Raw genomic sequence first — 13,718 nt, 5'->3', positions numbered from 1 at the left:
ACATTAATAAGTGGGAAAGTTTGCACGCGCGGACGCCATTTTGTGCTGAGCGCGACTGCAGTTGCACTAGTTAAAGTGGGAATAAGTGATATTAGAGCTCCTGTACATGATGCATTTCCAGCTAGTTATGATTTGTGTGTGTTTACTGTGAATGTCTTATTGTTAAAATGTAAATATTTCAGTTTACAAATGTTTCCCCGCTTGTTTCCTGGTAAATATAAGTTTAAACTGTAACACAAGCACTTTGCTAGTCACACATTTCAGTGCTGTTTTACAGAAGCAAGGTTTGGAGTCTGCTGTATTTAAAGGGGTCTGATATACTACTGTAAAATTACACTACATGGAAATAGTGTTTTGAACCAGTTTATACTGGGAAAGGGAAATGTAATGTATTTGCAGAAACTGTTTATTGATCTAAATTATAAATAAGTGTTGATTAGAAAACAGAAGGTGAGAGAAAATGTGTTATTGAGATCAAAGTATTGATTTAAGTGAGATAAAGGACTGAATTGGGAAAATGTGAAATTGAACACCATAAAACTGAAATGAGGGAAACAGATGTGTTGTACTTATGTGACTTATAATCTATGATAAATTCAGACTGTGCTCACTCTAGGACCCAAATTGTTTTAGCGAAAAGTGCTAAAGACTCAAATTTTTCTTTAGCAATTTGCAATTTCGCTTAGCAAGAAATGCTAAAAGAACAATTTTCTTTTTAGCAAAGTAATTTTTTTAGCAAGATTTGTTATACTTCTAAATGTTTCTTGCACTGACATAATATTGAAAAATGAATTGTTATTGTAGTTTGTTGGTGTTTCAATAGTGTTTGCAAGCTTGTTTCCTGCCTTTGTCTTTCCATGTTCTTGATTTATGTTCATAGCATGCTTATTTATTTCTGAATCCCCTTATTTTGATCATTTCATCAACTGTATATATGTAATGAAATTGTGTGTTTAATTTAACCCGCTTAATCTGGTTTACGGAGTCCATATTTTTCATTATAATTATATCTAACATCTGGTGTGATGTGCTTTGCATTCTTTGCTATCTATGCACCTTTTAGCCCTTAAGGCCAATTTATGCTGACAACCCAGTCCTCGTAGATGGTGTCTGTGTAGCCCCCCCACCTTCGCAGACGCTCTGCATGCACCTCCCAAAAATTGTGACCACCGCAGAAGCCTCGCAGACAAGAGGGCTCTGATTGGTCCACTCTACATCTGCTGTACACGCACTTCTGCTTCCCTACTTTCCCGGTTTGTTTTGTTTTCACGACTGCCATTTTTAAAAACACGAGCGAAGATGGAGCAGCACGAAGAGCGGTTGATCGAGGAAGTGAGGAAGTACGTACATCTATACGACTCCAGTTCTAGTCATTATAAGTAACCGGAGGATAAACACTCCACTAACCACACCCACCAACTACTCCTAGCGACTTCGCGCCCCCTTGCGTTGTGGTGGTGAATAACATCGTGCACGCCTATTACTCCCCGTTCAACGATAAATTACAGCTGTCTGCGAAAGCCTTGTCGCAAGAGCATGCAGAGGCCCTTAGTCACCCTCTGTAGTATGCTGACTGGCCTGTGTGGGTATGTGTGTGTGTATTGAGGTTTTTCACCCATGTGACCAAGTCATGTGAGGCTGCCATTTTGGACATCACGGCTCGAATCAGTTTGAATGCGAGGAAGGCGACAAACGAAAAACATGTTATTAAATGTCATTGAAATAACTTCTTAGTCTGTTGAGACATGGCCCGTTATAAATTTGCTGTTACCAGGCAATGACCAAGAACTGTATTATTAGGGTCGGTGTCTGTGTTGTAGCAGTGCACTAGCAGCTAGCTGTTAGCACTAGCTAATGTCAACAACATCATAGCTGGTATGTTACTGTAGCAATGTTTATGTTCAGTCATTTGGATGACTGTTAAAACCTTTCAGTCTCAAGTTTTTCCTTTACTGTATTTACTAGTTTACTGTAATTATGATCCGGCAGCTATTTACACCGGATCCAGTGTAAATAGCTGCTGGAGCGCGCTCCGGCTTGCACCCCCTCAAATTAAGCAGCGCGCTCCGGGAGCAAGCCGGAGCGCGCTGCTTAATTTGAGGGGGAGCAAGCCGGAGCGTGCTCCGGAACCTTGGCCGGAGCACTCCGGGAGCAAGCCGGAGCGCGCTCCGGAACCTCGGCCGGAGCACTCCGGGAGCAAGCCGGAGCGTGCTCAGGAACCTCGGCCAGAGCACTCCGGGAGCAAGCCGGAGCGCGCTCCGGAACCTCGGCCGGAGCACTCCGGGAGCAAGCCGGAGCGCGCTCCGGAACCTCGGCCAGAGCACTCCGGGAGCAAGCCGGAGTGCGCTGCTTAATTTGAGGGGGAGCAAGCCGGAGCGCGCTCCGGCAGCTATTTACACTGGATCCGGTGTAAATAGCTGCCGGATCATAATTACAGTAAACTAGTAAATACAGTAAAGGAAAAACTTGAGACTGAAAGGTTTTAACAGTCATCCAAATGACTGAACGTAAACATTGCTACAGTAACATACCAGCTATGATGTTGTTGACATTAGCTAGCTTGACCTTCAAAATGGCGGACACCGGGGCGTCACGTGACCCTGTGACGTCAGGTGAAAAACCTCAATAATTGGGATCCGTGTGTGTGTTTTGGGAGAGGGGGGTGTCTTTATGGGTAGGATGAAGGGAGCTCAGTGAGTTAAAATCAATGGTTGTTTCTTGTAAATTAATCTCATAACCCAAATATAACGATATTCACCATTAATTTCTCAAGTGAAACTTGCAGTCAAAACTTTGAACCATGTGCGTCAAAACGCTCTGAAAACAAGGTACACTTGGTCGATATATCCTGGTTCATCTGTGAGTTCTTCCAAAGTTCTGTCAGGGTTGATATAGAAAATACGTCTTTAGAATGGTTATATCGTGTTTTTATCCCTAACTGAGAAAGCTAACAGAATATTCTAATGTTATCTCACTTTTTAGATAAGTTTTTGTCATACGTAAAGTCGGATAATTTATTTTAAACAAACCTCGCTATAATCTTGTTCACTAATGAGCGAGAATTGGCGACATTATCAGCGCAACTCGGAAATTGATCATTTTATATGTAAGGTCCGATGCTATTGGAAGACGTCATTTGCGGTCAACCAATAAGAAGCTTCGAAACTCGGGGGGCGTTGGTTATAAATCAAAACATCGAAGATGGACACGAAAGGCAGGGCCTGAATTTCATTTTTCAGAATGGGGGGTAATTCCCCCCCTCAGTGACTCAAATGGGGGGGATTTACAGTTTGGGGGGGATTTATACAGTTTGTGGGGAACGCTACTTGTGGGCTTAAATAGCTTAGGTCTTACCTTCTGCCACTACTCAGATTGAAGATCTCTACAGGTATGTAACCTTTTGTCACCATTTGAGGTATCCTTTTTAGTAGACTTCATTTTGATATCTCCAAATTTGGATAGCATTGTCAGACAAAAGGTGGATAAATGCAAGTATTATTCCCACCAGCCGTCTAAGATATGGACTGTTCAGTTTCGGGTGGAGGGTAGAAAACCACCACAAAATGAAAGGGATCCTTTACAGCATGACATTGCTGACTGACTGTTATGCCATCAAACACCAATAGCCTTTTTCTAGCAGTGCGAGTAAGGCTCTAGGAAGAGTTTGGAAGGTTGTGTGCCTTTTAGTTAAGCTAATTTTACAACCTCCTTAGTGTTGCTTTACACAGCTGCTTCTTCCTCATCTTCATGCACTATTCTTTAAGTGTCACTGCTTCGTTTAATTATAAAAAAAGAAAAAATCAGTCTGTTCTTAATAGCACTCAATGAATTTATTGACACAACAAGTCTAACTTAAAATCTAACTTAAACCAGTCTGCTGACTTTTCAGGATTCTCTTAATAGTGGAGCAGATAACTAAAAAAATCCTTCAAATGGTGACACAAGCATGAAATTTTGCACAGATACCCTCCTGGATATACTCTTTCAGATTAGGATCCTGGCCATGTGAAAATTCAAGATGGCGACCTTTTTTCAAGATGGCCGCCATCAGTATCTGGCAATCTCACACCGAGACCATATATCTGTTGAAATAAACATGCTTTTTCCATTTAAATGAACTTTAAATCATGGGATTGTGATCATGAACTGTTTCCCACAATCTACCATGTCATTCAAGATTTAAACAAAGAAGACCTCCAAGTCCAACCTAAACTATCGGAGCTAGGAGAGCCCAGCTCTGCCTGCTCCGTATCCAGCCACAGACCAGCAGTGGCACTGGGCACAGCCCAGTTATCATGGGGCCACCAAACCAGGCGAACCTGGCTCCAGCCCCAGAGAAAATAAAGAAGAGAAGAAAATGTTGTTCTATTATGCGCAATCAGCGAAGATATCCAACAAAAAAAAAATTAATTGCATTGAACTGCATTGAAAAGAAAGCAACAGGATTCGATTTGTTTTACTTACAGTGACATCTATAACTTCTATGTTATCTTATCTCGTATCTGTTACTGCCCTCTAGTGTTATCTTAATATCTACATTAGTAATACTGTTACACAATCTTATACATATCTTATAACTATAAAACACTTATGACTAACTTAACTCTAACACTTAACTCTAAAACACACTTAACTCTAACACACACTCAACTCTAACACACACTCAACTCTACAACACACTCAACTCTAACACACACTCAACTCTAAAACACACTCAACTCTAACACACACTCAACTCTAACACACACTCAACTCTAAACACTTATGACTAACTTAACTCTAACTTATTTGCAACTATATAAAAAACCTTTAGGCTGTAGGAAGTCACAATAATCCCAAAAGTGATGGTCTGACAACGCATGCCATCCACCAAAAGACAAACAAAATCAATGGGCAAAATTTATCTACAGTTCACATTTGCAGGAGCAGAGTGCTGTGCACACAAGGCCCAGCCTGAAGCACTTGCATCTACCACGGCAGCTGGTTTTGCAACCACATTTGGTCAGTTGCTCACAGCTCTTGGCTATGGGAGCATTGGCCGTCCAGAAAACGTGCCACTGTTCACCAGACTTCTGCCATCCCCAGTCAGCAGGACTCTCAGGTTCAGGCTGACACAGGGTTGCCTGGCCCCACACACAACCGGCCTGGTAGGCAGCACGCTTGGTATGTTGGAGAAGAGCGGCTTTTGTTGGCAGGATGGCCTCATAAGGTCGTTGTTTCCTGGCAAATAATTTGAGCCTCGCCTCATCTACAGTGGCAGCCGTGCTGGATCTGTCATACATAAATATGACAAACTTCTCCAGGATGTCAAGGTCGCTCTGTTGCACTGTGAGAGGGTACTGACTCAGTTTGGAGAACACAGGGGAGACTTCTGGGAAGATATCCCAGGTCTGCCAGGCAGTCTTCTTTCCCTTGTTTCTGAAAGCTGACTACATTGAAGGCTAACCTTCTTAAATTTATATCAGAGACAACAAAATCTGTAAAATTAGCATATAAGAGCATAAACATGGTTCACTTGGAAAATTAAATTAAGAAAAGAGGGAAAATAACAAAAAATTGTCACATTCGGGCAGCCATCTTGGAAAATGGCGGCCATCTTGAATTTTTGGCGTGGCCAGGACCCTTTTCTAAAAGAGAGGACATTAAAGCATATTTGTGGAGAATTTCATGCTTGTGTCACCATTTGAAGGATTCTTGTGAAATATGCAATTAACCGCTGCACTATAACTATGTTTGTGTTATTTGTCTCTTCTTTTAGTGGCCATCTCTTTAATCAGTGACCTTTGCTTTTTCCTTTTATAACATTTTATATCATCTTTTTTTATCAACTTTTATATCATTTTTCTATTCTCATGTCTGATCTGATCATCCCTGTCCTCTGTTTAATGTCTACAATTAAAATAAGAAAACACTATCAAACTGTTCTTAACACTGAATGAATTTACAAACTTTGTTTCAGTCCACATATAGAACGTTAACATGACAACAGTCTTTGTTGACTTTTCAGGATTCTCTTATACCATATAGCCCTGTCTCCTGTGTCATATGCCATCTTTAATTTAAAAAAAATCAAATTCTCAACACTGAACAATTCATCTTTGCTGAGTGCAGGATTCTTGTACATATGTAGTCTTTCCTACCTTTTCTCCTAGTGGTCATCCCTTTTGTCAGCATCAGTGTCCTTTGCTTTTCCTTGTAAATACTTTTTTCTTATAGCCATGCTCTGATCTAATCCCCTTTGCAACGTCGACGTTAATGTTAGCTGTCTCGTCCTGTGTGTTCTCAGCAGTATTCTCAACGATATCACTCACATTGCTATTACCATCATCGGATTCAGGAGTTTTTCTCTTAGCAGGGGAAACTTCTGCCACTGCACTTGTGTGTTTTAGCCAGCGGTCCAGGTTTGTTTTACAGCGAAAGTCCGAGAGAGGAAGAGTGCACGCGCTGTATCTGTGTGTGTGTGAACTGTCTGTGTCTGCTGTTTTTTTTTTTTTCTGAGTAGGCTACGAGGGGAGAGGTGGGTCAGTCAGTAAAAGGAGGGTTAAATTCAAGTAACCTTGAGAACAGAAGGTGGTCGCACATTCACACTGATCCATTATTAGATTGACGTTGTCAGGCAATGCAGTAATGTGTGCGGGAATCTCTCGCATTAGAATCGTTAAAGGTGTGGGAATTAAAAAAAATATATGCGCGATACCCGCAATCCCGCGCCCAAATTCAGGCCCCGAAAGGTACTGTTTATCTTGAGAAATCGCAATTGTTTGATGGATTTTGCTTAAACTTTAAATGACTTTCGCATAAAATGCGAATACAGATGATTTTCTTTTCGCGAATTGGAATAAAACTTTGCAATTTGCGGACATGCGAGCGGCTAGCGTGAGCCCAGACAGAGAAGCGATCTGGAAAAGAAACAAGGTGCACTGGGTCCTCATTCCTCTGCTTTACCTGCTTTATACAGGTCATGTATTTGTTACCGCGGTTTCCCATCCCTGGGACCCGGTAACAAGTGCACTGTCAGAGCTGCTGTTATAGAAAATTAATCAACACCTTTTGACCAATCAGAATCCAGAATTCAACAGTTACATGGAATAATGTTATAGTGAGTATTTCTGCACTTCTCTGTTTCCATACAGGTATAAACACCTTTATAAGAGATTAGGAATGTGTTCATTCTTCTCATCACTGAATGGATTATTATTATTATTATTATTATTATTATTATTATTATTATTATTATTATTATTAATTATATTTTGCTCAATAAAAGTTTTCATCTGTATCTACCAGTCTGTATCTCACATATGAGAGTGAATCTCTCCCTGATAAACACACACTCAACTGTTTTACTGACTTTACTGAGCCTTGTTCGACCTCACTGACCACAAATAACACCTACCTTTTAAAACTTATTTCAAGATTATTTAAAACATGAAAGAAAAACAAGGAAATGCAATAATTGTGCAATATTTTTATTCACACCCTTCCGAACATCAAACCTGTTAAAATGTTAAAAATTTATGACGTACCTCTTGCTGTAATCCTGACTTTATTACTGTAGTCTGTGTCGTAGTCTGTGTTTGTCCGTGCGTTCCGCCTGCGTGCTCGACACCGATACACGGTTTCTCCTGCAGTATCAACTGTCACTCTGAGTGTGTTGGTGTCTCTAACTTCAGTGCTCACATACTGCGAATCCTGATTATATTTGTACCAGAGAAACTGCCATCCAGCCCCCTGCTGCAGCTCACAGCTCAGAGTGATGGTGTCTCCAGTGTAGACGGAGCTCTGAGGATTCACTCTCACAGTCGCTTTGGGTTTTTCTGTTGGTATGAAATGATGAAGGTGTCAGAGCTGCTTTTCACTTCACAACAGAAGCAATAGATTCACTGTGTTCATTAAATGCTTTAATAAATGTTTCTAATGTAAACATGTCTAAAATAAACATTTATATTTAACATTTGATCATTATACTGCAAACACATTACAAAAGCCAGAGGCTTCTGCAAAAGACATGATTCTTGTGAATGAAGTTGGTGCCAACGAGTCAAACTAAACAAACAGGGACTCAGTTACTGACAGCTCAAAATCTGAACCCTAAAAAATAATGGAAACACATTAAATTAAAACAAAACCCCCACAGACTGACCTGATACAGTCAGTGTAACAGCATCACTGATCTCTGAATCCTGTCCACTGCAGGTGTAGGAACCACCGTCAGAGGCACCAACAGACAAGAGAAACAACTCCTGGTTTGTCTGGACTCCGAAGGCTACATGTTCTCCCTGTGATAATCTGGAATTATTCTTATACCAGCTGTATGGCTGCTGAGTGTCTTGTCCTCCCTGTGTGTCACATATGAGAGTAACATGCTCTCCATTGAACACATGTGTATCAGGCTGAATGGACACCACAGCTTTAACTCTCCCTGTAATAATAATGATGATAAGTTAAAAATGTACGTAAAGTAATTCCCAAGTATACAGAGGTGGAAAGAGTCATTTTAAATAACACTGAATAATTTAATTAGACATAAACTATTTTTACAGACTGAGTATGAGTAAATAGTTTTGGCATCTCTTGATACAGATACGAAAATGTTACCTTGTTAGCATTGAACCAAATGTTGACATTTTTTGGGTGGCAAATGGACATTATGAATTTTCTGCACCTGCAAGCTTTAAAGTGCATATCATGGGTAAATTCAGGAGCAGGATCAATGTAATTCTCCAATTTTATATTCAACTTTGGTCAAATATCTGTCATTTTGCATTTTGTGCAATTTTTTTACCTTGTGCAATACCAGAAAAATTCAGTTGAAATCAAGCCATTTGAGGCGAATTGGTCCGCCTCTTAAAAAAACTTGGCATTTGGATTTCCCGGGAAACACTGATTTTCATGACGTTGCATGCGGGATGCCTCCCTCTGAATCCTACGTCAGCGCTGGTTTGTTTATGAGAAAACGACCTGGTGATTTTCTGCAAATTTCTTCAACGTTATCACGTAATTATTAAAATGGTTAACAGATGTATCGTAGGAGGGTGTAGCAACACCAATCATGATGGGATTAGTACTCATCGTTTTCCAAAAGACCGGACAACGAGAGAGAAATGGTCTACACAGGCTGTGCGCTTAAACCATGCAAGCTTGCGCAGCCTGCTGGCGCTTCCGTAGGTAACGTCACGAATCAGGCTCGAGACTCCCTTGGGATTTTTCCAGACGTGTTTTATTTTAATTTTTTCTGCTGTAGACAGATGGTCGTCTGCAAAATTACCCTTCTGGATGAGTGTCAAGGGACATACTTTCATATATATATAAAAAAAATGAAACTGGTCCAGGATATGCCCTTAAACTACCCAATTCTTTAAAAATATCCAGATTTAGAATTCAGACTGACTGTAACATTTAAAAATTTTATTCCATCAGTAACATGTTCATGTGTAACATATCTGAGTAAAAACCACAGAAATATTCCTTGTATACCAGTCAAGTGAGAAGTGCTGTTATAGGAAGAAAAAATAATCTCCTCTGGTGTGGTGTGATTTGGCCTGATGTGAAGCAGAGGGATCTGGTTTATACTTTGTACCTTCAGAAGCAGCAGCAACAGCACACTCACTGTGTATCCTATGTACATCCAGAACATTTAAAAACAACATACACGAGATATAAGAGCCAAAAATCTGTCCAAGTTTCCAAGTCATACTGTAAAATGTTTAATGTCACTGGGCATAAAAATCCCTAAACACACTGATGTACTCTGTCTCTAAGGGAACTTTCCTCTGCTGTCGTGATTATTGTCATGAGCTGAGTCTCAAATCTAAAATTCAGACCTTATATTCAAAAGTATTTATTAATCTAGAAAATCCTGATGGCTGGTACACAAATCAGACCTTTTGACCTTCCCAAGCTACTGTGAGTGTGTTATCTGCCTTGGTTTATCCCATCACTTCATTCACTCATGTTTGCTAGTTATAATGTCAGTAAAATAAGCTCGCTTAGACATCAGAATGAGCAACATACTGAAAAACTGCAGAGAATTTCCTGCTGAGGGTCTGTTAAAAGAGTTTACAGCAGAACAGGACATGACTTTGCTGCAGAACTGTAAAGAGATTCAGGTGTGTGTTGGAAAGTGAATGTGTGTTCATGAGGCTCGACTGTCATGTCCAAAACTGTCAATCAGCTCATCAACCACACCTTGTTTTATCACCAATAAAATTCATTATTCACGAGACAAGATTGAGGTCGCTATCAGGGTCCATTTATAAAAATGACAGCACTGTTGCTGAAAATAATTGGGGTGAGATGTAACTTAAAATGGAAGTTCGACACTTTTCCCATTGAGTAACATAAAAATGGACGGGATTACAACTGTACTGCAGCCAGCCACTAGAAGGCCTCAGAGACAAGTTTGGCTTTACTTTTGAATCCCTGTTACTATGACAACCCATATATACAGTCACTGGTTTTGCTGGGATCATAATTTGTCCACATTGTTGTTTTGTGTCGTCTGTTCATTAGTGCAACAACATACACTAAGCTCATGTCACATGGGATCACCTGGCTTTGTCTGTTCATACTGGAGCATTTTTAGTACCAGTATTGATGCATCTCTAAAGTAAAGGGATTTTTATGTCGAATTAAAGAACCACAGTGAAACTCATATAAAACTATGTACAGTATTCAAGTCAGAAGTTTTGTTGGTCATTGTTATTACCATCTGAAATGAACATAATGCTTGTGAATGATTAATAATAAGCTAGTAACAAATTCTACACAACCTTTATAACCCCATTAGAAAGAAGAAATTTACACAGTATAAAGGATGAAGTGCATACAGTATAAATCACCTTGAATATGGGCCACTGGTATCAGTGAAACCAGCACTAAAAAGGGAACAGAAACAGAAAACATGACGTAAATCTGAAAATTATTCAGTATGTTCATGGAAACAGCACACTGTAGACACAAAAGATTCAATCTTATTCAGAAAATCAAAACTACCAGCTGTAAGAAATACAAAAGTCACTATTCTGCTCATTAATGCCTTTATTTCATGAAAATTGCTTTATTTAAAGCAAATTATGAGTAGCACACTGTGTGAGCACAATTGCTATCAAGCGCGTTAAAATGTAAATAACTTTTCTAGAATTTCACCAAAACTCATTGATTTTTCAGCATTGTAAGAGAACTCCCTAAAGTATTATTCAGCAAAACCCCAGAATGATAGCACAAATCTAGAATTTTTAACAGAATTTTAGTTCTTAAAATTTAACGTGATTATGGACGTCACACGTAACATTTACACCCGTGAAAAATCACTTTGAATGCTGTTTTGAAAGTTTTGATCAAATATTCTCTATAATAAAAAATTGCTTAAATATTATAAACACAGTCTTTTAATGTATCAAAAATTTATTTTGATGAAGCAAGGAAATTCGGAAGAAAATCTTTTGCTTGTTGTGTGCGTCATGCTACCAAAATCTAACTAACCCCTTCACGAACAATTCCAACTTTCATGGACTTGTAGCGCGAATAAACCTTTCAAAAAATATATATATAATACTTCTCACCCAGTAAATTAGAATCCTAGTTATTTATATCCTCATAGCTTCAGTAGATCTAGAGATTTAGTCGATTTAGTAAATCCCAAATGCTGTGAAACACGCCAGCCATCTATGGTGAGAAGTGCTGCTGTAGTTGAGAAACTCTCATTTCTCCTGCTTCCAACTAACTCCATGACCCATACCAAAATAACAATGTCATGCTCATCACTTAAAGGAACAGTCCACCGTACTTCCATAATGAAATATGCTCTTATCTGAATTGAGACGAGCTGCTCCGTACCTCTCCGAGCTTTGCGCGACCTCCCAGTCAGTCAGACGCAGTCAGACGCGCTGTCACTCCTGTTAGCAATGTATCTAGGCTCAGTATGGCCAATGGTATTTTTTGGGGCTGTAGTTAGATGCGACCAAACTCTTCCGCGTTTTTCCTGTTTACATAGGTTTATATGACCAGTGATATGAAACAAGTTCAGTTACACAAATTGAAACGTAGCGATTTTCTATGCTATGGAAAGTCCGCACTATAATGACAGGCTTACTAACACCTTCTGCGCGCTTCGGCAGCGCATTGATATCTGAGCTCCGTATCAATGCGCTGTCAAAGCGCGCAGAAGGTGTTAGTACGCCTGTCATTATAGTGCGGACTTTCCATAGCATAGAAAATCGCTACGTTTCAATTTGTGTAACTGAACTTGTTTCATATCACTGGTCATATAAACCTATGTAAACAGGAAAAACGCGGAAGAGTTTGGTCGCATCTAACTACAGCCCCAAAAAATACCATTGGCCATACTGAGCCTAGCTACATTGCTAACAGGAGTGACAGCGCGTCTGACTGCGTCTGACTGACTGGGAGGTCGCGCAAAGCTCGGAGAGGTACGGAGCAGCTCGTCTCAATTCAGATAAGAGCATATTTCATTATGGAAGTACGGTGGACTGTTCCTTTTAAGGATGATTTATGGCAAGTTTCACGGAAAAATACAGCGAAATAAACTTGCTAGAAGCATTTTTCAAAATCCCAAACATTATGAAACATTTCTTGTAGGGTTTCAGGTTACAAATTTCGAGAATAGAGAAATTGTGGCGCAAAAGTTTGCCACTAAACTTGCGAAAATACTCCATCCTAGTGAGTTTCACAATCGAACTAGGCTACGTGACAGTCCGTGACCACCCAGGAATGTTCTAGAAGGTACGCTTCTAGGCACATGCGATCGAGAAAGACGCCATGTGAAGGTAGTAAAGGTAGTATTTCCACTGTCTTATGACGTTTTTGCTTGTTTTAGCGCGAGAAACAATGCATTATGGGTAATCATTAAAATGCTGATTTCAAGGTTAAAATGGGTAAAAACAACTAACTCATATTGATATTGTAAAAATTGTGCCTAATAGTTATTTCAGTACTGTTATATTTAAAGCCATGATTTAAGTTAGTTTTATAGCTACACGTGATTTTAGGATTGTTAAGACTTTGATTTAATATTTTAGAGCTTTTTAAGATCCTTTATTATAACAGTGATTTTAAACTATCCCTGTGTAACCTGACCTTCCTCCAGTGGAGAAGACAAACACTTCTTTGCTAAGACTAAACATAGTAGAATTGTCGTAAAAACATTTCGCGCTTTGACGTGCATAAATTCTGAAATTGCTGAAACATCCGTTGATATGAAATATAATTTTGCTTATGATTGAAGGTTTCATTTACACACACACACACACACACACACACACACACACACACACACATATTAATGGAATTAAGGAACTCCATGATTGCTGAATTAGCACAAGATATCCTTTTCAAACACACACACACATCCTACACCCACCCCTCTACACGCATGTACATAGCCAAGGCCACACACACACATTTTACACACACCCTTGCATTATGGGTAATCATTAAAATGCTGATTTCAAGGGTAAAATGGGTAAAAACAACCAACTTTTATATAGATGTTGTAAAATTGTGCCTAATAGTTATTTCAGTACATTAAATCAAAACCTAAATTTTTAACTTTTTTCCCTATGTTACACCATTGTGCATCTATAGCATGCTACTCATCAAATATTATGATTAAAAGTGTGATAATCTCAGCACTGGGGCATAAACCCATGTCCTAATGGCACAAACTCATCACTCAGGACATTCAGACTGCAGATGGA

The 13,718-nt window shown here is 39.5% G+C and overlaps 1 protein-coding gene across 1 annotated transcript in view; it reads right to left on the bottom strand.

Moving 5' to 3' along the window:
* The window catches only part of LOC132885950 (cell adhesion molecule DSCAM-like), a 172,694-nt gene that overhangs the window by 158,889 nt on the left and 87 nt on the right, over positions 1-13,718 (bottom strand). Inside the window, exons 2-3 of the mRNA XM_060920484.1 lie at positions 10,842-10,877; positions 8,144-8,422 (exon numbers count right to left, since the gene is read on the bottom strand). Of these exons, the coding sequence (XP_060776467.1) occupies positions 8,144-8,422; positions 10,842-10,877 (315 nt within the window). The remainder of the gene's footprint in view (positions 1-8,143; positions 8,423-10,841; positions 10,878-13,718) is intronic.

This window comes from Neoarius graeffei, chromosome 1 (assembly GCF_027579695.1).
Source record: "Neoarius graeffei isolate fNeoGra1 chromosome 1, fNeoGra1.pri, whole genome shotgun sequence".
NCBI lineage: Eukaryota > Metazoa > Chordata > Actinopteri > Siluriformes > Ariidae > Neoarius > Neoarius graeffei.
Note: the sequence above shows the minus strand (reverse complement) of the source record. Positions and strands in the feature narration are given on the sequence as shown.